The 25,471-nt window shown below is 46.8% G+C and overlaps 1 protein-coding gene across 1 annotated transcript in view; it reads right to left on the bottom strand.

Moving 5' to 3' along the window:
• Positions 1–24,877, bottom strand: part of WDFY4 (WDFY family member 4) — a 195,813-nt gene extending 170,936 nt beyond the window's left edge. The window contains exons 1-8 of the mRNA XM_083615378.1: positions 24,723–24,877; positions 20,470–20,744; positions 12,082–12,196; positions 9,309–9,418; positions 6,824–6,976; positions 5,914–6,103; positions 3,986–4,175; positions 1,043–1,203 (exon numbers count right to left, since the gene is read on the bottom strand). Coding sequence (XP_083471504.1) covers positions 1,043–1,203; positions 3,986–4,175; positions 5,914–6,103; positions 6,824–6,976; positions 9,309–9,418; positions 12,082–12,196; positions 20,470–20,727 — 1,177 coding nt within the window. The 5' untranslated portion in view covers positions 20,728–20,744; positions 24,723–24,877. The remainder of the gene's footprint in view (positions 1–1,042; positions 1,204–3,985; positions 4,176–5,913; positions 6,104–6,823; positions 6,977–9,308; positions 9,419–12,081; positions 12,197–20,469; positions 20,745–24,722) is intronic.
• Between the last annotated feature and the right edge of the window lie 594 nt (positions 24,878–25,471).

Below are 25,471 nucleotides of genomic sequence, written 5' to 3'. Positions count from 1 at the left end.
TTGCAATTTAAAATGCTCATTTTTACATCATTAAAATATCAATGACTTCCCTTCTCCTTCCATGGTTTATCTTACATATCACAAATCCCTGCATGTTTTACAAAAACTATATCATTCAGTATTCCATTATTGTATCCATCAAAACTTATTTACACTGTTGAATTTATCTTAATGCTGCTAACGTTTTCAGAGGACACAATTATTTCCCACTTAGTCAATAAACATTTTCCAATCTTCTTTAAAAGTACGTTCTTCTTGTTCTCTTATTTTTCTATTAAGTCTGCAAGTTGTGCCTATTCCATCAACTTAAGTTGCCATTTTTCTTTGGTTGGGACCTCGCTCGTTTTCCATTTTTGGGCTAACAAAACACGGGCCGCAGTAGCAGCAAACATAAATAACTTTTTGACACCTGGGAATTTCAATCTGAATTATCCCCAACACAAAAGACTCTGGGGTTGTTGTTTTTTTGGTGGGGAGGAGTGCTTTAAAACATTTTTTCCAATTAATTATGGAAATGATCCATAATGAAGGAACACACTTCTGATCTCTTTTTTATGTTGCGATTTCTGCTCACTTTTTCATAGGCTGGGTTTAAATTCCTGGTTGCATGTCCCCACAAATCATAAAGGTAAAGGTAAAGGGACCCCTGACCATTAGATCCAGTCATGACCGACTCTGGGGTTGCGGCGCTCATCTCGCTTTATTGGCCAAGGGAGCCGGCATACAGCTTCCGGGTCATGTGGCCAGCATGACTAAGCCACTTCTGGCGAACCAGAGCAGTGCACGGAAACGCCGTTTACCTTCCCACCGCAGCGGTACCTATTTATCTACTTGCACTTTGACATGCTTTCGAACTGCTAGGTTGGCAGGAGCAGGGACCGAGCAACGGGAGCTCACCCCATCGCGGGGATTCAAACCGCCGACCTTCTGATTGGCAAGTCATAGGCTCTGTGGTTTAACCCACAGCGCCACCCGCGTCCCCTTTCACATTTTCATGCCATGCAGCCAAATTCCCTCACATCATTGGCCACATGATACATACCTGGAGACGGGGACTGTTTAGCACTGAATTGCGGCAGCTGGGGAGGTGTAATATTGCCTGAAACCTTCAGTTCTGTTTTCCCGCAAACTGTCAGTTGTGCCAGGAAATCCAGCATTTCTTTAACACTGGCATCTTCTTTGCTGCTCAGCAGCCCTTCATATCTGGAAACGCAGATGGAGAACTTAGTTATCACATGTGGAAACAGCAACTGGGCACATCATGGACCTCACTGCCACTGCTGCAGTGCAGAATTCCCAAGAAGACATATATGAGAGAAGGAACAGCTAAAGATACCCAAGGCTTAAATTAGGACTGACTAATTCAAGACCAGGGAGGAGATAATCAGACTAGCTATGACATCATGTTGTCCAGATAGTGATGGGAGGAACAGTGGAATCTGGTTTCCTCTGTAAACCTAACTGATCCCCATCCTTGGACAGAGGTGCAAATTGGAACACAATTCACTGGGCAGGGGGGGATATGGCAAGGGGAGCCTTTAATCTAAGGTTACCAGATTTTATTTTATTTTCAAAGAATCAGGGGACACTTTTTTAAAAAAAAAAAGAGGAAGTAAAGTTTATTTTTTAAAAAAATAAAGAAGTAATTATTATTAATATTATTTATTTATTTATTTATTTATTTATTTATTTATTTATTTATACATACCCCGCCCATCTGGCTGGGTCCCCCCAGCCACTCTGGGCGGCTTCCAACAAAACACTAAAATACAATAACCTATTAAACATTAAAAGCTTCCCTAAAGAAGGCTGCCTTTAGATGTCTTCTAAAAGTTTGGTAGTTATTTTTCTCTTTGACATCTGGTGGGAGAGCACTCCACAGGGCGGGTGCCACAACCGAGAAGGCCCTCTGCCTGGTTCCCTGGAACTTGGCTTCTCGCAGTGAGGGAACCGCCAGAAGGCCCTCAGCGCTGGACCTCAGTGTCCGGGCAGAACGATCTTCACTTCTGCGGTCTCCTCTGTCGCGTGGCCTTCTTCTGGGTCCCGACCTGCTCTCTAGGAGCGCTAGCCGCCGTGGGGTAGGCTCGGGTCGGGCCTGGGCTTGGCCATGTGTCTTTGCCCTCCCAGTGCTCTCCTACCTCTCCTCAGCAGCGGCAACATGGCAAGGTCGGGGCTCCCTCTTTTTTCTCCTTCCTCTTTCTCTCTCTTTCTTCTCCTTCTCCTCTCCTCTTTCTCCCTGTGTCGGCTCTGGGGTTTTCGTGGCCCCGGAGCACCTCTGGGCAGTCAGCCAATTGGCCGGACACTCTTGCTCCTGTCTCAATTTGGGTCATGGGGGAGTCAGCGGTTCCCCCAGTTGACGCACCAGGCGTCCCCGGTTCCCCCTAGGCAGTGGCGGAGGCAGCGGCAGTCTCAGCAGCCCGGAGTCAGCCTGGTAGAGCAATTGGCTCTGGCTGGCTTCAGGAGCTGCTCACTGCCATGGCGCCCGCCATTTTGGCTCACCGGAAGTCCCCATATGATGTGTCTTGTGCTGTTGAACCAATCACGCAACATTCATTCCCTACTAATAAATCTACAACACTTCAAATGTAAATCCGGGGACATTAAATGAAATCTGGGGACATTCCGGGGACGGATTTTGTCCGGGGACAGATTTGTAAATCCGGGACTGTCCCCGGGAAACGGGGATGTCAGGTAACCATACATTAATCTTCCCTTTTGAACAATGAACAGCTGCTTAATACAACTAGCCTGGTGCTCCTCCTGTCGTGATTTAAACAGTTCCACCATACTGGCTGAAAAGAGTTAATAGCTGCCCAACACAAAATAAAAACATAGAAACAAAACAAAATGGAACTCGTCAGAGCTGTCCCTCTCTAGGTCAGGAATTTAGAAGAAGCAGACATGTTAGAAAACCCAGAAATCTGAATGTTGGATGTAAACTCAGGATTGGGGCTCTTGGGTTCTCTGCCAAACATATTGTTTTGGTCTTTAAAGGACCAAACACAGCTCAATATGGTGTAACAGAGACCCAACAATTAAATTTGAAACCCATGGTAGGAAATAAAGTGAAGTTAGGACTCATCCAGACTTCCCTTTGTGCCATGTTTCTCAGCATAGGGCTGTGCTTTCATAGAAATGTAGAGTTGAAAGGAGCTATGAGAGTCATCTGGGATGTGGGTGGCGCTGTGGGTTAAACCACAGAGCCTAGGACTTGCCGATCAGAAGATCGGCGGTTCGAATCCCCGCGATGGGGTGAGCTCCCGTTGCTCGGTCCCAGCTCCTGCCAACCTAGCAGTTCAAAAGCACGGCAAAGTGCAAGTAGATAAATAGGGACCGCTCCGGTGGGAAGGTAAACGGCGTTTCCGTGCGCTGCTCTGGTTTTGCCAGAAGCGGCTTAGTCATGCTGGCCACATGACCCGGAAGCTGTACGCCGGCTCCCTCGGCCAATAAAGCGAGATGAGCGCTGCAACCCCAGAGTTGGTCACAACTGGACCTAATGGTCAGGGGTCCCTTTACTTTTTATGAGAGTCATCTAGTCCAACTTCCTGCAAATGCAGGACTCTTTCAACTAATGTGGGGCCCAAACCAACAACCTTGAGATTAAGAGTCTCATGCTCTGCTGAGCTTTTTGTCAAATGGATCTCTAAAGCTCCACGTCCAGGCACTTTGGGTTTTTGCCCCGGCCCTTTCCCTGAAAAAACAATGGCAGCTATTTACCACTGAATTGGAGCAAAACCCAGTTCTGCAGAAAACCCAAATTGCCATTAGTTTCTGCTCAGCATTAAAGAGGTGGCTTTCCTAACGAAAGAGGCAGAGCAAAAATAAAAGTAGAGTTTTAAATAAAAGCATGGACTTGTGGCTAGAAAGCTTGAGTCCTAAGAAGCACGCATTAATGAAACCAAGACAAAATACAATAGAATTACTCAACGAAAAAAGACACAGTCATCACTCTATGACAACCAACAGGCTGTATCAACAGACTTGCCTGAGAAACACTTTCAGCAGGAGCTGATAGCCCCCGTTGTTCTCAAACTCCAAAAGCAAGGCAGGAGAGATCAGGTACGAATCCCTCACAAAGCACAAGATGATGTTGACTGCTTCGCATACATCACGAGGAGACAGGGAGTCAGCAAGCCTGGACAAATTCTGAATGGAAATTTTGATGCAATCCATAGCTAGAAATAATAATAAAAAAGCAAAACGGGTAAATATTAACTACGGAAGCTCAACACTTCCACTTTCAGTACCCAAGGGTATGTCCAAGACTGGGTAAATCAAACCACTACTTCTTGGCCAGCACTACAATACATCTTGTGGATCGAATGCCATAAATTAATTCACTGCTATCTTATCGCTTATTTTGTCTGTCCTGAATCGCCTGCCAATTGATTTCATTTTTTCTTTGGATGACTCATATATGATGACAGGGAGAAAGGCTTCTTTGTCTTCACTTTCTTTATGCTATGCATCATTTTATAAACCTCTTTCATGTCCGCCTTCCCTTACTCATCTTCTTTCCCCCCCCCCCCATAACAATGTCCAAATATATCCCTTCCTCATAGTGGAGTTGTTCCAGCACCCTGATCATTTGGGTTGCCTTTCCCTACGCTTTTTCAAGCTGTACAACATGCTTTTTGAGATACAGTGACCAAAACAATATGCCTTTTTCCTAAAGCTGCTGCAACGTAGGCTTACGTAATGATGTTACAATGATGGCAGTTTTATTTTCAGTCCTTTTGCTAATAATCCCTATCATGTAATTAGGGCCGGGCAAGACATCAATAGATCATCCAAAATTGGTTTGAAGTCCATATTGTGATATTGGTTTCATACTTTTTGACCTGGCAATGTATCACCATTCATGATGTGTGTTAGGGCTGATTTTGGATGATATATTGATGTATTAAGGTAAAGGTAAAGGGACCCCTGACCATTAGGTCCAGTCACGGGCAACTCTGGGGTTGTGGCGCTCATCTCGCTCTATTGGCGAGGAAGCCGGTGTGCAGCTTCCGGGTCATGCAGCCAGCATGACTAAGCCACTTCTGGTGAACCAGAGCACCGCATGGAAACGGCGTTTACCTTCCCGCCAGAGTGGTACCTATTTATCTACTTGCACTTCAAAGTGCTTTCAAACTGCTAGGTTGGCAGGAGCAGGGACCGAGCAACGGGAGCTCAGCCCATCACGGGGATTCGAACCGCCGACCTTCTGATTGGCAAGTCCTAGGATCTATGGTTTAACCCACAGCGCCACCCGCGTCCCTATTGATGTATACATAAAAAAATATATATTGATGTATTGCCCAGCCCTAATATATCAATATATTGTTCAAAACCAGCTTCAAGTCCATACCATGATCATTGGTTTCATAATTTTTGATATCACAATATATTGTGAATCATGAGATGTGTGTGCTATGCAATCATCACAATTTGATGAAAACAGTGGAGCCAGCCAATGTCTCTACATAGCTCCATCCTTATTGCAGACATTGAGATATATCAGTATATCGTGATGTTTAGCTGCTGATATATCGCAAAGTTGAAAACCAAACATCAACTAGCCCGACATGTAATCTGCTTTCTTCACAGCCGCTGCACTCTGGGTCAGTGTTTTTAATGAAGTCTATGTGGGAGGCACCTTATGGCAGGCATAGGCAAACTCTGGTCCTCCAGATGTTTAGGACTACAATTCCCATCATACCTAGCTAACAGGACCAGTGGTCAGGGATGGTGGGAATTGTAGTCCCAAACATCTGGAGGGTTGGAGTTTGCCTATACCTGCCTTATGGGATATCATTCGCTTCTTAGCCCTGGGAAATAATCTTTGAACCCAAACAACACCAATACAGATCCATGATATCTATGATAGGTCATCTCCATCTCATAAGTACAGAAGAACATGGTTCTTTTTACCTTGCAAGTATGAAATTGTGTTTCTGGACTGGGCCTTTGAAATTGTTCGGAGCACATGGCTTGTGGGGCATTTCCAGGAAGGGCTACCTCGGTCCCAAAAGGAGGCTGCTGCTATGATTAGAGACTGAAGGTCAGTAGCCATGAGAAGCTCCTCCACCCCTTGGTCTTCTGCATAAATGTTGAGCATTGTCTGGAAGCAAAGAACAACACCTGGAAGTATCAGATGCTATTAGCCAAGCAGACCCTTCCCTGGGCTTAAAAACAACAACACCACCTCCTGCTTTGAGATATTTTCCCCATCCTGAGATGCTCAGATGCTCCATTTGCCTTAGGTAGCACTGCAGATGGTGACAGCAGTCACGAAATTAAAAGACGCCTGCTTCTTGGGAGAAAAGCAATGACAAACCTAGACAGCATCTTCAAAAGCAGAGACATCTCCTTGCCAACAAAGGCCTGTATAGTTAAAGCTATGGTTTTCCCAGTAGTGATGTATGGAAGTGAGAGCTGGACCACAAAGAAGGCTGATCACCAAAGGATGGATGCTTTTGAATTCTGGTGCTGGAGGAGACTCTTGAGAGTCCCGTGGACAGCAAGAAGATCAAACCTATCCATTCTGAAGGAAATCAGCCCTGAGTGCTCACTGGAAGGACAGATCCTGAAGCTGAGGCTCCAATACTTTGGCCACCTCATGAGAAGAGAAGACTCCCTGGAAAAGACCCTGATGTTGGGAAAGATGGAGGGCACAAGGAGAAGGAGACGACAGAGGATGAGATGGTTGGACAGTGTTCTCGAAGCTACGAACATGAGTTTGACCAAACTGCAGGAGGCAGTGGAAGACAGGGGGGCCTGGCGTGCTCTGGTCCATGGGGTCACAAAGAGTCAGACATGACTAAACAACAACAAGCCCTACCTGCACAAACATTTCCTGTGCCTGATGTTCGGCTTGACTCATCCCAGTGTTTCCACCAGCTTCTTCCAGGGGAAAGGCAAAGAAGAAATATAGACACTGGAACAGGGCGACCGGGAGCCCAGATTTGATTATATTCCAGCGGGTTCCTCGTTCCTAGATATGGGAAAGCAAAGCTGATTTCATTAACCCTCATTTAAGGGCTTCTATCCTGCCAGCCTCTTTCACGTATAGAAAACAGTCCTGTGAGAAAAGTTGGGAAAAGTTATGTTCTCCTGGAGAAGAGAAGGCTGAAGGAGACGAGTTGTTAGACTGAGGCAACAGATCAGCTGGTACTTAAACTAGAATATGACAAGTGCCAGGGGTGGCCCAAGATGTTTTGGCATCTGAGGAGACCCAAAAAAACAGTGCCCCCTCCCCACCAGAAAAGAAGGGGCAAGGAATCAACGTCAGGAACAACGGGGGAATAAAGATCTACATCAGGATCTGCTGCCCCTGCTGCCTGAGTTCGGTCGCCTCACCTTTCCTCATGTGTGGGCCCTGGCAAGCGCATACGCTGCCACAGGTATAACTGATTAGAGGGTGATGTGAGGCAGAGGTCTTAATTCGAACCACAAACAAGGCTTGTCAGAGCCTAGGATTGCAGACACCCACAGCTCAAGGAGCTAGCAGTGACCCTAGTGGAGTATGGGGGGCACAGCTATCTTCATATTGGAGGTACTGGCTTAAATAAACAATGAAGATCACCCTCTTACTCTTCTTACCATCCTGCACTCTCTCCATGGCTGCAGCCCACTCTGTAAAAGTGTTCTGGTATGGACAACACAGGCCTGTGGGGTGGGGAGCAGCCATGGAGCCACCTTTCTGGCCCTAGTGATGCAGTTTATTTAAATGGGGCTGGCACAAGGCAGGGCAGCAGCAGGGTCATGGCAGTATAGGGCAAACTAGATAAGCTCTGCTGGTGTGACCACACAGCCTCAGGGCTCATCCACACTCATCCTGCTGTTTTGCCCTGGGGAAAACCGGAGCAAACAGCAATTTGGGTTTCCCTGTATTGCCGTTTGTTGCAATTTAGCACGAAAGAGCGGGTTTTCCCTGAGTAAGGAGCAAGGCAAGGGGGAAACCACTTGCACCCATGCCTAGAAAGTGCAGGTCATGCAGAAAACCACTTGGACCTATACTTTCAAGGCATGGGGCAAGCGGCTGGGTGGACGAGCCCTCAGCCTCACCACTGCCCCAAATAAACAGTGATCGGTTGGGTATGTATAGACCTACCTTCTTCAGTTTTCAAACTTCGTAACAATAGGACCTTAAGAAACCAAACTTTCTTAAACTAAAGCCACTTCCAACCTGAGGAAGAGGTGGGATTGCGGGTGTCACGGCCCCAGCCCCCGCGCGATTGGGGGAATCCCCGGCCGTGTCACCCCCTGGCCAGCCAATCAGCTGGCTTTGGAGGCGTGGCCCACCAGATTTAAACATAGGCTTGGTCTGGGATCTTCCTCTTTTCCCGCATATCAGCTGTTCCTGTTTCCCACCCTCCCACACTACAAGGTTTCCGTTCCTTGACCTTGCTATGGACCTTGGTTGTTCGCCATTGAGGGGCCTGGTAGGAATTTTTCCACTTGGCAAATTGGCACCAGCCACTTGGTTTTCACCTACCTCATAGCAAATCGTCACAACTTTGTTAGTATTGGCGGTTAGGCATTGGCATTGTTTTGTAGATGGAAGAGGGGAGGAAGCGCCATCACCTGCCCCGCATATTGAAGGATAGTCCGATAAAGGATTCCGGGGGGCGTGGCCCCGTCCGAAGCCTATTGAGGTGAGAGCCTAAGGCATGCCCCCGAGCGGTGACCCCAGGGGAATTCCTAGTTGATGTGCAGTGTGGTGTAGTGGTTAAGAGCAGTAGTCACGTAATCTGGGGAACCGGGTTCGCGTCTCCGCTCTCCACATGCAGCTGCTGGGTGACCTTGGGCTAGTCACACTTCTTTGAAGTCTCTCAGCCCCACTCACCTCACAGAGTGTTTGTTGTGGGGGAGGAAGGGAAAGGAGAATGTTAGCCGCTTTGAGACTCCTGAAGGGGAGTGAAAGGTGGGATATCAAATCCAAACTCTTCTTCTTCTTCTTCATCAGCAGGACTCCCCCAACTAATGGTTAACCCTTCCCAGTCTTCAAGCAGACAGGCTGAAGCCGGATAGTCTGTTAGGACCAATGCCTAAGCCAATACCGCTCATCACCTGTAACCAATAAAGTTGTGGCCATATTTAGCCCATTAACCTTAAATAATTTTGTCATGTGTCTTTATTTCCACTGGGGGGGGGACGGGAACTCGCCACGCAATAGGTTTTGTGTAACAGCTGAATTCAATATCATTGAAGTGGAAACGGCTTCACTTAGAACTGACTCAGGTAAGTGAATGGCGCTCACAGGGTGAATTCATACCAACTCCTTCGAGTGGAAAGTCGAAGAGGAGGACAATGTTTTATCTCACCATGTGATCAAGGGAAAGTAAGTAGACAGATCTCAGGAGCACATAACCATCATCCGGCTCTTCTTCGTCCTTCCGTTGCAGAAATTGCCACACAGCCAGTTGGGCTTCTTCTGCCATTGAAGGGTAAAGGGGGAAGAAACACATTGGGGGGGAAACAGCAGAATGCTTAGGTTACTGAACAGATGCCTGCAATACAGTGGTACCTCGGGTTACATACGCTTCAGGTTACAGACTCAGCTAACCCAGAAATATTACCTCGGGTTAAGAACTTTGCTTCAGGTTGAGAACAGAAATTGTGCTCTGGCGGCGGCTAAAGTGGTGCTTCAGGTTAAGAACAGTTTCAAGTCAAGAACGGACCTCCGGAATAAATTAGACTTAACTTGAGGTACCATTGTACTCTATTCTGCTCAAGGCCCAAGAATAGGGCTGCCACAGAACATACTCTTCTCATCCCACTGTTTGTGTCTCTGTTTCATCGATTTCTGTCCCATCCTTCAAATACATAATCAGGGTGGCTTCAGAATAAAGCACCATAAAATATCTAATACCTAAAACAGCCTAAAAGCAGCAGCTCTTTACCAGTAGGGCTATAAAAGCCTTTGGTCATGGTTGGCACAGTCCTTTCTCTATGGGAATCTCCTTTTTCCTTTGGCATGGCGAGCCTTAATTGTCCAAGGAAAAGGCACCACCCTCTTCCAGCTGTCACCCACAGTGGTCTGCTCTGTGTATTCTCCCTCAGAGCTGACTTTCCTCCATCTTTATCCCTGCTGCTGTCAATCACCTTTCCCTGGAAGGGCCTCCCCTCCAAATTTCGTTATGAACCAGCACTCTGACATGGGGATAAACAAGTCTCTGGGATGGGAGCCGAGTTTAGGATAAATGAGGTCCTGATTTCTGCGGGGTCAAACCAACATGGACCCATTTCGCCCAGAGATTATTAACTGGGCAGTAGCGTAGCATGGGTTGCTAGCAGTGCCACAGTGCCTACAGGCAGTGTAGGCACCAGCGTATGGGTCCCACACCTTTTAGGGGCCCCGTGACAACGGATCAAAATAATACTTATTTGATCTTGAAATAAAATTGCATTCAAGCTTTCTTAAAGGTAAAGGGACCCTGACCATTAGGTCCAGTCGTGACCGACTCTGGGGTTGTGGTGCTCATCTCGCTTTATGGGCCGAGGGAGCAGGCATACAGCTTCCGGGTCATGTGGCCAGCATGACTAAGCCGCTTCTGGCGAACCAGAGCAGTGCACGGAAACGCCCTTTATCTTCCCACTGAAGCGGTACCTATTTATCTACTTGCACTTTGACGTGCTTTCGAACTGCTAGGTTGGCAGGAGCAGGGACCGAGCAATGGGAGCTCACCCCGTCATGGGGATTCAAATCGCCGACCTTCTGTTCGGCAAGTCCTAGGCTCTGTGGTTTAACCCACAGCGCCACCTGCGTCTCAAGCTTTCTTAGTTGAATATTATCCCACTAGAGAGTGGGGAGGGGGCTCCCTGAGATTTCGACTGCCTACCTAGGGGCCTCCACAGGGTTGCCAGAATCCGGGGCCACATGGAGCAGGGGGTGGGAGGGAGGGGAATGGATGGTGTACGCATGCGCATTCAACCGCATCACCCAGGAGATCACAACCACAGAGATCAGAAAAGTAGAGTTAGTCCATTGTCTGGTCACTTCCTGGCCCGCATGGAGAAGCCATTTTCAACAGAGCCCAGTGACAGAAGCACACAGATGTATTGAGGCAGCTTTGGGTATTGCCATTGTGCACTCCTAACAATTTTGTGCCCCGGACAACTGCCCCTGCGGTTGTGATGGCCTGGGATTCGGACTCGGAGGCTGAACCTGAGGAATCCCAGCCTGCACAGGAGTCCCCGCCTCCAGAACCAGCTGAGCCGGGGCTGGGGATTGAGCCTGAAGGGTCCTCACCTGTGCTGGATCCTCAGGTGCAGGCACCAGCTGAGTCTGCTCTGGCCCCTGAGGTGATGGAGGACCCATTGCCTGCAGGTGCTCCACTCTCAGCCCTGTCAGGGGAAGCTGAGGTTGCCTCTGGGTCCGGTAACCCTCCAGCCTCTCCTGAGCTGCAGAGGCTCAGGGCAGAGAGGCGGAGGGAACTAAGTTCCCGCAGGAGGAGTGCTCGCCTCCAAGCCAGGAGAGGCGAGTCACCTGTGGACTGGGGCCGCCCTATGCCTCAGGGCAGATAAAAGCCAGCCAGCCCCAGTCCCAGGTTGTGGGAGCAACATTGTTGGTAGCCTGTTCCTGCCTGCACCCTGTCCTGCGCTTCTGCCAGAGTTCCTGTCCTCACCCGACTCCCTGCCTTGGACCCCGCTTCAGCTTTGACGGACAGCCTCCATACCGCACCCTTGACCTCGGACTGGACTCGGACCTCACTGCACGGTTAACCCTTGGGACCAGCACAGTGGTCCTCCCCATGCTACACCACTGTAACTGGGGCTGCAACTCGGGTAACATGAAGAAGCATTCTGAAGACAGAGTTGTTCTGCCTGGCCTTTGGCTTGGAGTCAATTTGATTCCCTCCCCCTCTTTATTTTTCCTTTCTCCTCCTGTGATGAGGCTGCATTTTAATTTTAATTGTTTTAATGTTTTAACGTATTTTAATCTTGTTTTTAAGTTGTATTCATTCAACTCGTTTTTATTATTGGTTGTTAGCTGCCCTGAGCCCGGCCTTGGCTGGGGAGGGAGGGGTATAACTAAAATTATTATTATTATTATTATTATTATTATTATTATTATTATTATTATTAATGGTTCACCTGCAGGCTTCCCATTCAGCTTCTTCTTGATTTCTTTCGCCAGAAGCTTCGACGTCTCGCTTGCTAAAAGGTGGGTGTTTGGAAAGCAGATGTTGCCAGCTGACTGATCCCAGGCCTAAAACATATTTCAAAAAGAATAAGAATGGTGTGTGTGTCCGTTTGGTATTAAATACACTGATTTTTGCTTCCTGGGCATTAATTTCCATTGTTGCTATCCTAGCAGTAACATGTAACATAACGTTTATCACCAGCCTCCCAAATTTGCTACCAGATAATCTTGTGTGCCCTGTTCTGGCAGGCGCTGTCATATTAAGCACCCTATATTGTTTAGTTTTGCCTAGTAGAAAAAGGGAACGCGGGTAGTGCTGTGGGTTAAACCACAGAGCCTAGGACTTGCCGATCAGAAGGTCAGCAGTTCAAATCCCCGCAACGGGGTGAGCTCCCGTTGCTCGGTCCCTGCTCCTGCCAACCTAGCAGTTCGAAAGCACGTTAAAGTGCAAGTAGATAAATAGGTACCGCTCTGGCGGGAAGGTAAACGGCGTTTCCGTGCGCTGCTCTGGTTCACCAGAAGCAGCTTAGTCATGCTGGCCACATGACCTGGAAGCTGTACACCAGCTCCCTTGGCCAATAAAGCGAGATGAGCGCCGCAACCCCAGAGTCGGCCACAACTGGACCCTGATGGTCAGGGGTCCCTTTACCTTTAGTAGAAAAAAGGGGGTAGGAAACCAGAGGTGCGGGGTGAGCAGGGGGGGTGTCCATTTTTGCTTTGTAAGCAGAGAAGAAGAGAGCTGAGGAGGAAGAGGACTTAGAGCAGAGGAAAATGGCAAGGGAATAAACCAGTAGTGGCCCTTGTGGAGGGACAGACCTGGCAGGATTTAAAGGATGACACATAACAGAGACTGCAAAATAAAATAAAATAAAATTAAAATAAAAACCTAGTTGTATTTGCATCATACCTTTATGGACATTCAGCACGAGATACCACACAATTTATTTTGTACGGTGAACTTAGGTTCCCCTGGCCGTGCAATTGGTACGAATAAATCACATTTCCCCTCTGAATCATGTGGTTGTGAGTCAGAATGACTAAGGAGGCCCTGAAAATTCTAATACTGTCCTTTGGTGGGGAACTGATGGACAGGGGAAGAAGAGAAATGTTAAGACGCCTGGGTATATTTTGAAAGAGTCACCCGCCTTCATCAGAATCACATTGCAGGGGAACTTTTTGTTGTATTGGCTAAAATTCCCATGTTGCATGAAAACGAGGGCGTAAGTTAATTTCCCACACGGAGGCCATTGTGGGGTTTAATGGGCAGAGCTGGAGCCCACTCAAGAAAAGTCCTGTGACTATGTTTAGAAATCTATCTATATATATGTTGAAAAATAATGCTGTATTTTAATCATGCGAAGCCAGTTGAAAGACTCATGAGACTTGAGAAAATGAGGAGGTTAGAAATCAAAAGTAATATTGGCCACAACTTTATTATATTTCAGATGTGGGTAGACCTTGGCTCAGGCATTGGGCGTTTATCCCTCCCCAGTCCCCAGCCGGGGACCTAGGGAACATCAGGGTTATCCAGTGTGTGGGGGGGGATGGGCCGGCTCTGGAGAACATATGTTCAAGCAGAGATAGCCACCCCTGTTACACCGCCGTCACAGGGGAGAGCAATGACGACCTCTCGGCGTACAGTCAAAGCCTCCCCTCAGAAACCCTTTTAATGGGGAACCCTGGTATCGCCGCCGCAAAGAGGAAGGTGGCGTGGGTCACCGCTGCACGCCCCCCCCCCATTCAGGAAGATAGACTAAAGGATTCCACCCAAGGCCTGATACCGCCAAAGTTGTGACATTTTGCTACGGGAAAGGCAAAACCTGCCAATGCAGGGGAATTCTTTTCCGGCTTTTCAACAGCGACCTTGACGTAGCAGCGCCCGTGTACCTGTGGAGAAAAGGTTAACCTGCAAAATAAGACTTACCTGAGGGTGGGTAGGGTGGGAGAAGCTCTGGAGCCAACTGAGGACTCCCAGGTAAGATCCTCCCTCTATTGTGTGGGCAGGTAGTCCCTCCCCTACCTGGCCTGGTCTCCTTGGCAACGCTTCCCCCAGGCGGGATTGGACAACTGACTGAGGTAGGCCTCCAGGTATCCCACCTGGGGGAAGGCGAAGCCAAGCCTGTGCTGATGGAGCCGCTCCAGGTCCAGCGGCTGCGCGCGTCCACTCAAAGGGCGCCCCCTGTTTAATGTGGGGAGCGGTCATTCTGGTAGGGTCTGCCCTCCTCCTCCACCGCTTCCCTCTCCCAATTAACCTCCTTCTCTGCAAGCTATTGCACAGACTTTGGAGAGGAAGTCTGTCCTCCTCTCTTCTCCCAATTAACCTCCATCTCCAAACTTCTGCTTGCCCCGCCACCTTCCCCCGGGGAAACTTGCTATTTACCACTGCATCAGAGCAAATGTCAGTCGGGTTCCCCCCAGATTAATGTTTGCTCCAGTTCAGCCGTGAGGAGCGGGGTTTCCTGGAGAAAACAGTGGGGCAAATGGAAAACTGCTTGGACCTGTGCCTGGAGAGCCTGGGACAAGTGAAAAACCATTCAGACCCAGGCTTTATAGGTGTGGGGCAAGCAACATGTGGACAAGCACTCAGTGCTGGGAGGAAGCACAGAGAAAGGAAAATAACTGGTCTGGGATCAAAAAGAGGGAGGGGACAGTGAGGTGGCCTTTGGTTCTTCTCAAGCAAGTCCAAGAAGGCAAGGACAAGAAATGACGAAGGAAGAAGAGTTTGGACTTGATATCCCGCTTTATCACTACCCAAAGGAGTCTCAAAGCGGCTTTCCCTTCCTCCCCCACAACAAACACACTGTGAGGTGAGTGAGGCTGAGAGACTTCAGAGAAGTGCGACTAGCCCAAGGTCACCCAGCAGCTGTATGTGGAGGAGCAGGGAATCCAACCCAGTTCACCAGATTACGTGTCCAATGTGAAATGTGACACCACAATGAAACTGTGCGCCATTCTTGCAAATGGAACGCAAAATATACGGGGCCAAAGGCAGAGGGTGTTAGTGCCAAGCTAGCCCAAGGTCACCCAGCAGCTGCATGTGGAGGAGCAGGGAAGCGAACCCGGTTCCCCAGATTACAAGTCTATCACTCTTAACCACTACACCACACTGGCTCTCACAGGAGACTGACGTGAGGAGAAACTGGAGAGGAGAGGGGAGAGTCTGGACTGGAGGATATATTTATTGTTATTTGAAGTGGAGTGGAGAGATGGATAATTTCAGAGGGAAGCAAGTGTAGTGGGGTCTGCCTCAGAGGCTGAAGAAAATAAAATGTTTGGCTGGGAAGTTCCCAATCCCATTTGAAGGTGCGTGGTTCTAATCAGAAGCCCCAGTAATGGACATAGGAAATCACTGGCTATGTCAGTTTGCATTTATTAGTGCAGAAAGCATTGATCTGATGTGCAGAGATCTTTCCTATTCTAATTAACTCAAGAGGGTTCTGGAAGCTTCTCTGTGTGAAAGAAGCAAGCAGATGGTTCGTGATGTTTGGATTATTCCTTCAGAGAAGCTGAGTACAGCTGGCTTAAACAGGTTCTGGTATCTCTTCTGTCAAAGTCACGCTTACTATAACGTCCTCCCATCAGATGTCAAGGAAATAAACAACAATCTGACTTTTAGAAGACATCTGAAGGCAACCCTGTTTGGGGAAGTTTTGAATGACTGATGTTTTAATGTATTTTTAATATTTTGTTGGAAGCCGCCCAGAGTGGCTGGGGAAACCCAGCCAGATGGGCAGGGGTATAAATTTACATACCTCTCCCTCCCTCCTCTCTCTCTCCCCCTTCCTTTTCGCTCTCTATCTCTCTATCTCTCTCTTCCTTATCGCTCTCTCTCCCATCCATCCTTCCTTCTCTCTCTCTCTCTCTCTCTCTCTCTGTGTGTGTGTGTGTGTGTGTGTGTGCCCCTTCCTTCTCTCTCTCTCTCTCTCTCTCTCTCTCTCTCTCCTTTCCTTCTCTCTCTCCTTCTCTCTCTCTCTTTCTCTCCTTCGGTCTCTCTCTCTCTCTCTCTCTCTTCCTTCACTCTCCCCCTCTCTTCCTTCCTTTATTATTATTATTATTATTATTATTATTATTATTATTATTACGATGGCCAGAAGGAGCCTGGGTTTCACTTTCTTTTTCTATCTCTTTTCCTTGTGTGGTGTTCTGCACATAGTATGCTTAGTGTTACGGTTTAGACTTATAATAAGTTATTGTAAGTTTAAGTCTGCTGCAACTGGATTTCTTATGGACTGTGCCAATCCTTGAATATATTGGATCTGTGACCATTATGCTCATTTGCCTTCAGTGGCAGTAAAGCTCTGCTGAATGAAATACAATTGCCTCTTGTCTATTTTTTGGGAATCCTGCAAAGTGTTTAGGTTTTTACTCTGCTAACTATACGTCAGAGTTCTACTCTGGATCATATTGCGTAGGATTCCATGACAGGACATAGGGGGAAAATGATGGTGGGGTGGACAGCGTGTTTAGGAAAAATGAAAGAGTTTTCCTAACTGAAATCTGGATTGAAGATGGAGCTATACTGATTCCCAAAAGGGGCTTCTGCTAGCCCCGTAGTATTTCTGGCTCCCAGAACACAGAGCTTGGGGAAATAAATTGTGCCTGTGTTTCAATCAGAATCATCGATTCAGAGTTGGTAGGGACTCTGAAGACAGTCTTATTCAACTCCCTGCAATGCAGGATTATGCAACTGACCCTTATGGGAATCGAACCTGCAACCTCATCGTTCTCAGAAGCACTCTCTAACCAATGGAGCCATCCAGCTGAACAAGTTTGGAAGGTTCTGTTCCTGGTGTGAAGAAAGAGGATCCTTGCAATTTGTCCTCCAGTGGCCAACAACTCCCATCTTAAACACAAAGCTTGGGGAATAAATTTTGCGTCTCTGCTTCTGTTTCAAGCAAAGGCTTGTAAGGTTGAGCTGCCTTGTGCTGCTGTCCCCACACCCTGCTAATATTCCAGACAGGTAGACCTGCACAGGTGATCTCAGATGTGGATGTTCATGCTAGATATTCCTGTGAACTCTTAAAATGTCTCATCCTAGTTTGTTTGTTTTCCCTAAACACCTTAAAGAGTAGCTAATAATATAGTACAGTGGTACATCGGGTTAAGTACTTAATTGGTTCTGGAGGTCCGTTCTTAACCTGAAACTGTTCTTAACCTGAAGCACCACTTTAGCTAATGGGGCCTCCTGCTGCCGCCACCGTGCCACCGGAGCACGATTTCTGTTCTTATCCTGAAGCAAAGTACTTAACCTGAAGCACTATTTCTGGGTTAGCAGAGTCTGTAACCTGAAGCGTCTGTAACCTGAAGCGTATGTAACCTGAAGCGTATGTAACCTGAGGTACCACTGTAGTAGTATAAGCATTGGTGGGAGAGGTTAGATATTGAGATCAGAAGGGAATTAAAAGCCTACATACGGTACAGGGTTGGCCATTGCGTCATTAAAACTGGCTGGTCACAAGAATAGTTCACATGCGTGTACAATTTTGCAACAGCAATACACACACACAGAGAGAGAGAGAGAGACAGTGGTACCTTGGGTTACAGATGCTTCAGGTTACAGACACTTCAGGTTACAGACTCCGCTAACCCAGAAATAGTACCTCGAGTTAAGAACTTTGCTTCAGGATGAGAACAGAAATCACGCGGCGGCGGCAACAGCAGGAGGCCCCATTAGCTAAAGTGGTGCCTCAGGTTAAGAACGGACCCCCGGTTGTGGACCACCGGTATAAAATTTACGGCATGTAATGCCTTAAAAGAAAATATTATGAAAATGATTTATAGGTGGTACATGACTCCAGTCAAGCTCGCAAAAATTTACCACTTGCCTGATAATAAGTGTTGGAAATGTAAAGAGACTGAAGGTACATTCTTTCACCTTTGGTGGACATGCCCAAGGATTAAGGCTTTCTGGGAAGTGATTTATAATGAAATGAAAAAGGTATTTAAATATACCTTCCTGAAGAAACCAGAGGCCTTTCTCCTGGGCATGGTCGGCCAATTGGTGTCAAAGAAGGACAGAACATTTTTTATGTATGCCACAACAGCAGCAAGAATACTCATCGCAAAGTATTGGAAGACAGAAGATCTACCCACCGTGGAAGAATGGCAGATGAAGGTTATAGATTATATGGGACTGGCAGAAATGACCGGCAGAATCCGAGACCAGGGAAAAGAGACAGCGGAAGAAGATTGGAAGAAATTTAAGGACTATCTTAAGAAACATTGTAAAATTATTGAATGTTAGAACAATGTTGATTCAGAAGTTAAGTGGTTATAAGCTGTAATGATTATGTAATCAAGAAAAGAAAGGTCAAACATTATATAGAAATTAGGGGAAGGATTTGCTGAATTGAATTAATTAGAGATTGGAATACAGAAAGGGGAGGTATGAGGAGGTCGGGAAAGTTTTATGAATATAAGGGATTGAAATTATACTTGTTGTTGTATGTGTTTTGTATGTATTTTTATTGTTTCTGTTTTCTGTTTTTTGTTTTTTCTATGTTATATAAACTTTTAAAACTTTAATAAATATCTTATAAAAAAAAAAAGAACGGACCTCTAGAACAAATTAAGTTCTTAACCCAAGGTACCACTGTATATATAATAATAATAAATTTTTATTTATACCCCCGCCCTCCCCGGCCAAGACAGCGGCTAACACTGAATATAAATACAGCAAAAACTTTTTTTAAAAAAACCCCAGTTGATTAAAATATAAGTTAGAACACAGTTTAAAATGCAGCTTAAAATGCAAAAAGAAATATACAAAAAGAAAACCCACAAGAGGAACACTCCACCTTATCAGAGGTTTCTATCTTAATTTCCAACCAGTGACATATTTCCTCATTTGTTAGACTCTTGTTTTTCATTTGAATGACATGCTCTCAGCAACTGTGGTTAACTTTGTCATACTTAATTAGATCACCAGGGGCCACTGCTAAGTTGCAGGTTTGGACCCTGAAATCTGGGATTTCCCAACCCTAGCTGTGGATCTTTCTCTTTCTTTCTTTCTCTCTCTCACACGCACACACACACACACACACACACAGAGAGAGAGAGAGAGAGAGAGAGAGAGAGGTGTGGGCTGGACTTCATGTAGAGTGCAACTGGGGTAGCAAGAATTAACTCTCTCTTCCCAACTGCAGCCTTCAAGAAGATCAAATAGGCTTGAAAAAAATTCTTCTCTTGGCTACAAGATTTTTTTCAAACCTAATTTCAGCAGTGGGGGAAGGGAGAACAACAGCAACCTCCAGACACCAGCGTAAGTCATGGTGACCCATGAAGAGGTCACTCTGCAATACCATAGAGTGTGGATGTAAATCTTCTCTCTCCCGCTTAAAAAATTCCCAGATATTCTGCAAATTCTACTTTGTGACATACAGTGGTACCTCGGTTTTTGAATGTACGTAATCTGTTCCGGAAGACCGTTCACGTTCCGAAACATTCAAAAACCGAAAACTCAGTACAGAAGCCTCAGTACAGAAAACTCAATATGGAAAACTCAGTACGGAAGCCGCTTGGCATGTTTGACTTCCAAGGTGAGTTCAAAAACTGAAGCATTTACTGAAGCATTCGAAAACCAAAATGTTCATCAACGGAGACATTCAGAAACCGAGGTACCCAGCAAAACCATTCCTAGATATTCAGTCAAATTCTGTTCGCTCGCCTCTTGAAACCCATTACTGTTGCTGAGAGGGAGTAAAATGGTGGCTGTTGACATTCCAGTGGTTGCAGTTTTGTGGGGAGGGTTGCCACCTTGTCCCCCACATGCACACACTAGAGAAGTTCTTTTGACCATCCTACCCCGTCCCTCGGTCCGTATAGTTAAAGCTATGGTTTTCCCAGTAGTGATGTATGGAAGCAAGAGGTGGACCATAAAGAAGGCTGATCACCAAAGAATTGATGCTTTTGAATTATGGTGCTGCAGGAGACTCTTGAGAGTCCCATGGACTGCAAGAAGATCAAACCTATCCATTCTGAAGGAAATCAGCCCTGAGTGCTCACTGGAAGGACAGATCCTGAAGCTGAGGCTCCAATACTTTGGCCACCTCATGAGAAGAGAAGACTCCCTGGAAAAGACCTTGATGTTGGGAAAGATGGAGGGCATAAGGAGAAGGGGACGACAGAGGATGAGATAGTTGGACAGTGTTCTCGAAGCTACCAGCATGAGTTTGACCAAACTGCGGGAGGCAGTGGAAGACAGGAGTGCCTGGTGTGCTCTGGTCCATGGGGTCACAAAGAGTCGGACACAACTAAACGACTAAACAACAACAACCCCGTCCCTCAGTATGAGCAAGACCTCGTAACAAAAATATGCAATAGGTAGAGATCCAACCAACCTTCAGAAAGATGGGCAAGAAGCTTAGAAGTTGGCTTTGTAGCTCTGCTGGATTCATCTCCCCATATTCCATGAACTGCTTGCTTAGGGTCTCCCACAGGAAGTAAGGGCAGTTGCTTTGATCTTCCTTACTGAGCTCAGCAGGTTCTGCTTTGACTACCATCGCATTGCCGGCTTGGGCTTGATCCCAGCCTGCATTCTTGTCAGGTGAATCCATCTGCTTCTCCAGCTGTTTTGGGAACTCTAGCTCAGCCTCCATGCTTGGGTCAAAGTGATCTGGGAAGAAAGACCAAAATGTCATTTTCTTGTAGGGTGTCTTACACTAATAGCAGGACCTATGAGTTGCTGTGCTGAGACAACGGTGCAAAAGGTTTCAGAGCAAGGTCTCCATTTCACTGTACAGAGCAGCCCATCGCCTTGTAGTGACAGTTCAGAGGTTACGGCAGTGCCATGGAAGCGGCTGGAGCAAAGCTTCTTCCTACATTTTTGTGGTAACATGCAAACCTGACATTTATAGTTCACTGACGCGGTTGTGTCACACACCCCGATGGCACTTCCCCTACCCGGGGCCAGAACTGACCTCAGGGTTTCTAAATCCACCCTCTCCGAGTTATGAGTTCCTATATTGACAGAATGGAATGAGAAGAATCACGAGGCTAAGGTAGTGTTGGGACGGGTCCTAAGATTATGTATTAGCAACAGTGCACGGTAGGCAAATCTCCGGGTGAGCAAAGGGTGTGGGACCCCAATTCTGCTGCAAAACAGTGCAAAAAAATTAGAGCAGCAACATTGTTTTCATTTCACTTCTAATATGTATACCACCTTTCTATATTGCTATACCCAAGGCAGTTTATGAGCTGAAGAAACAACAAAATAGACAGCAAAGGTCACACATCATAACAATCTGATCCAATACAAAAAAATCACTAACTTTAAAAGAAACAACTTATATCAAATAAAGCATTATTCAACAATCCAATATAATATAATAGCAAATGGTGAAATTAAATACCAGCAAATATTAATCAGTTGACACTTATTACAATGAAGAATTACTAATCTAATATCAATAAAAATAACAGCAAGTCGCAATGCATAAAATACCACAAAACATACAAAACCACGTAAAAGGATCAAATTGAGAAACAAGGATGCACAACTTATAAAATTATTATTTTTAAACATCCCTCAACGCCTCTTTTTTCTTCCCAGCTCTGTTCTCAAAGTCCTGGTTTGGAAAAGGCTTCTAGGGTAAGGCAGGTGGAAAAAGCCATTGCCTCATGGACAGCAGAAAGTCTCTCTCCCCTTACCAGCTGAAAGAAACATCATCTGAAATAAATTCCATGCAGCTGCGGCAAATGAAACCAAATTCCACAATGCTTCCCAACTTGGCCCTGCCTTTTTGCTGCAAGTAGCACAAACATCTTAGCATTGCTCTAACTAGAATTACCAACAGTCTACTATTCCACAAGCCCTACTATTATTTCTTTATCCAGACAGGTAATTTGGAAAATTGGGGAGAGGGGACCCCCCTAAACCCTAGAAATTAATAAATGGTAGGATTTTGGTTACTTGGGATGGAAAGGGAGAGATACCAGCTGCAGAGGAACTCCTAGGCTAGGCTATGCAAAACAACCTGGCCAAGCTAGAGCCATTAAGAGCCATTTACCATATTTTTTGCTCTATAAGACTCACTTTTTCCCTCCTAAAAGGTAAGGGGAAATGTGTGTGCGTCTTATGGAGCGAATGCAGGCTGCACAGCTATCCCAGAAGCCAGAACAGCAAGAGGGATTGCTGCTTTCACTGCACAGCGATCCCTCTTGCTGTTCTGGCTTCTGAGATTCAGAATATATTTTTTTTCTTGTTTTCCTCCTCCAAAAGCTAGAGGCGTCTTGTGGTGTGGTGCATCTTATAGAGCGAAAAATATGGTATATAGGGCAATTGAGAGCCATTGGCAATACAAGAGAACTGCCCTCCCCACTTCCCCTGAGGTGTGAATAGAGACGGGGGGGGGGTTGGAAGGGTGTCAGGGTAACTGGCAGGTGATAGGAAAATAGTTTTAAGCAAGGTGTTTTGTTAAGGAGGAAGATAGACTGGGATCCATCTTGGGCAGGCTGGCTGAAGGCTGGCTGCTCTGCTGTGGGGTACAAGCCCCTCTTGAAATGAGCAAGCTGTAAGATCTGGCCTCCCTCCATGCAGACGGAAGGTGTAGATAGGTGAAGAAACCACATTTCTTAAAGCTACAGCAGTCTCTGCCATGTCTCAATTCTCAGACCCCGGGTGAGTGCCTGGAATACCATGGGCTCTTGCTACCGCTCAGCAGAGAGAGGGGGGTGGCACCCAACTTTTGTAACAATACAGTTATTCATGTGTTTGCTAGCCCTGAGTTTGCTTTCTTAACTGGTCACAAAGAGGCTATGCAAGGTAAATGTGGAACACCTTTTAGTGCCTAAGAACCAGGAAATGAAACCCATGCAACCGTTTTTAACAGCCCGTGGTGGAGCAAAGTGCACTTGATAACTGTATACAGTAGGCGTAAGGAGAAACAAAACTGTTTTGAGCAAATTCCCCTCTCAACTGGTAGTACCCTTGCGTCAGCTGCTTCAGAAAGTCCAATATGGCTTCTGGAGGAGAGGAGAGAAAACTTTGGTTTCTTTATAAACTTCAGAAGTTTATAAAATTAGGCACGACATGGGGAAGGAGATAGAGAAAAGTTTTTCTCTTTTGGGGGAGGGGAAGGGAGGGAAACAGAGTATGCAAGTGCATTCAACTGCCTAACGGTGTCTTTCTCTCCCCAAAGATTGTAACCGCAGAGATAAGAAGAGTTGTTCTGTTGTCTGGAGCGGCCACTTCGCCTGGAGAAGTGGAGCCCAGCGACAGAATCACACAGCTGTACTGAGGCAGCACCGGGTGTTGAAATTTTGCAACCCTAACAATTTTGCACCCGGGGCAACTGTCCCTGTGGCCCCCACATGCTACGCCAATTGCCATGCTTAGATTCTCTGAGCATGCTTACGAAAGTTCAGGTTGCAAAAGGTGGAAGAAATGCAATTACTAGCACTACACCATTGCAAGCCTTGATTATTTCTGTATAAGCAGTCAGAAAACAAGTCTGGGAGGCGAGAGTATAATCTAGCCAAGTTCCTCCCTGCAACACACAAAACCCAGCGATTTACAACCAGGGTAAGCTGAGAGGTGAATCATTTTTTGTGCCGGTCTAACCACTACCAGTCCACCATAATGGGCTCTTTCATGGTACATCACTTTGGGTGGTATTCAACTAAACCAACCCTAATCAATGAAACGTAAAGGTAAAGAGACCCCTGACCATTAGGTCCAGTCGTGGCCGACTCTGGGGTTGCGGCACTCATCTCACTTTATTGGCCGAGAGAGCGTCATGTGGCCAGCATGACTAAGCCACTTCTTGGGAACCAGAGCAGCACACGGAAACACTATTTACCTTCCCGCCAGAGTGGTACCTATTTATCTACTTGCACTTTGACATGCTTTCGAACTGCTAGGTTGGCAGGAGCAGGGACCGAGCAACGGGAGCTCACCCCGTCGTGGGGATTCGAACCGCCGACCTTCTGATCAGCAAGTCCAGGCTCTGTGGTTTAACCCACAGCGCCACCCGCATCCCCAATGAAACTTAGCCATGTCCATTAATTTAAGTGGGTCTAACTGAATACCACCCTTTGCCTCTGGAGAAAGCTTGCAGAACTTTCAAAAAGCCCTGCAGAGAAATGGATAGCTCTGGCTAAGAGACACCCCTTTGTTGGCTTTGACCCTCCCCAGCTCAGGAAATTCCCTGTGCTCCTTTCAGCCTCTTGGGAAAAGAGATAAAATATCTGCAAATTCCCAGTGTCGGGTTGGGGAGCCCCATGACTCCCTGTGTTAAGGGGACATCTCGGTGCTACCAGCACAGACAGAAAGTACAGCAGAAAAGAATCAAGAAAGGGGTTAATAATTAGCAAATCAGGATATGAGTGTATGGGAAGCATGGAGCAGAGATAGAGTTCTCAGGCGTACTTCAGCCCAACCTTCCTACCTCTCTGCCTTTTGTCTCCTCTTTCGGCTTCTATGATTGGTAGTAGCGCCCTGTGTCTGCCTCTGGCCACCCTCTTGCCACGCTGCCACAACCCGAACTCTCACATACGTACTTTCTGTTCTCCGAGACGGCAGCTTGACAGAAGGCACCAGCCAGCAGTGACCTGAAAGGGGAAATGGAGATAGGGCAGGGCCGTTTGAACATACCTGGGCTGGTGTTTCCCTGGAGCCAGCTGCACCTCTAGCCAAAGACAACAGCAGCATGTTCTGAGCTGCCGGTCATCTTAAAGTTCTGCTGTCTCTCTCTCTCCTATCACTTTCTACTGAGATTCACTTGACTAGGCAGTTGTGTGCTTATTTCCTGGCAAAAGCAGAAGTGGAGCAAAGGAGAGCCCACCACAAGCTCTGTTGGAGCGAAAATGCACGGCAAGGGCAGGGGTTGCTTGTCTGGTGGCGCTGGGGGGGGGGACTTGGCCTGTGGGAGTTTGGCGTAGCACCTGGCAAGAGATGCTGCTCTTAGTTGAGAAGCCCTTGCTTCGAAAGTTGCTTCTGCTAAGAACTCATTTACCTAAAACTTTCTGAGCCTCTGCCCACCCACCCATTTTCACATGTTGACATTTCGTGCGCACGCCACAGGCAGGGCCAGATTTAGGTTTAATGAGGCCCTAAGCTACTGAAGGTAATGGGGCCCTTTATGGGTCCGGCTGTCTTTTGTCAACAACAAATTGTCACTGTTTTCTTGTGTTGAATATATGCTATATGGCAATTTCTGGACCTAATCGGTATCTAAAGCCATTTGCACATGTTGTCATACAACCAGTCCATGCAGAATGTAGGCACCCTATACAGTGGTACATCGGGTTACAGACGCTTCAGGTTACAGACTCCGCTAACCCAGAAATATTGCCTCAGGTTAAGAACTTTGCTTCAGGATGAGAACAGAAATCGTGCCGCAG

This window comes from Podarcis filfolensis, assembly GCF_964270895.1.
Source record: "Podarcis filfolensis genome assembly, chromosome: 5".
In the NCBI taxonomy this organism is placed as follows: Eukaryota; Metazoa; Chordata; class Lepidosauria; order Squamata; family Lacertidae; genus Podarcis; species Podarcis filfolensis.
The sequence above is the reverse complement of the archived record's forward strand: the minus strand, read 5'-3'. Positions and strand labels throughout refer to the sequence as shown.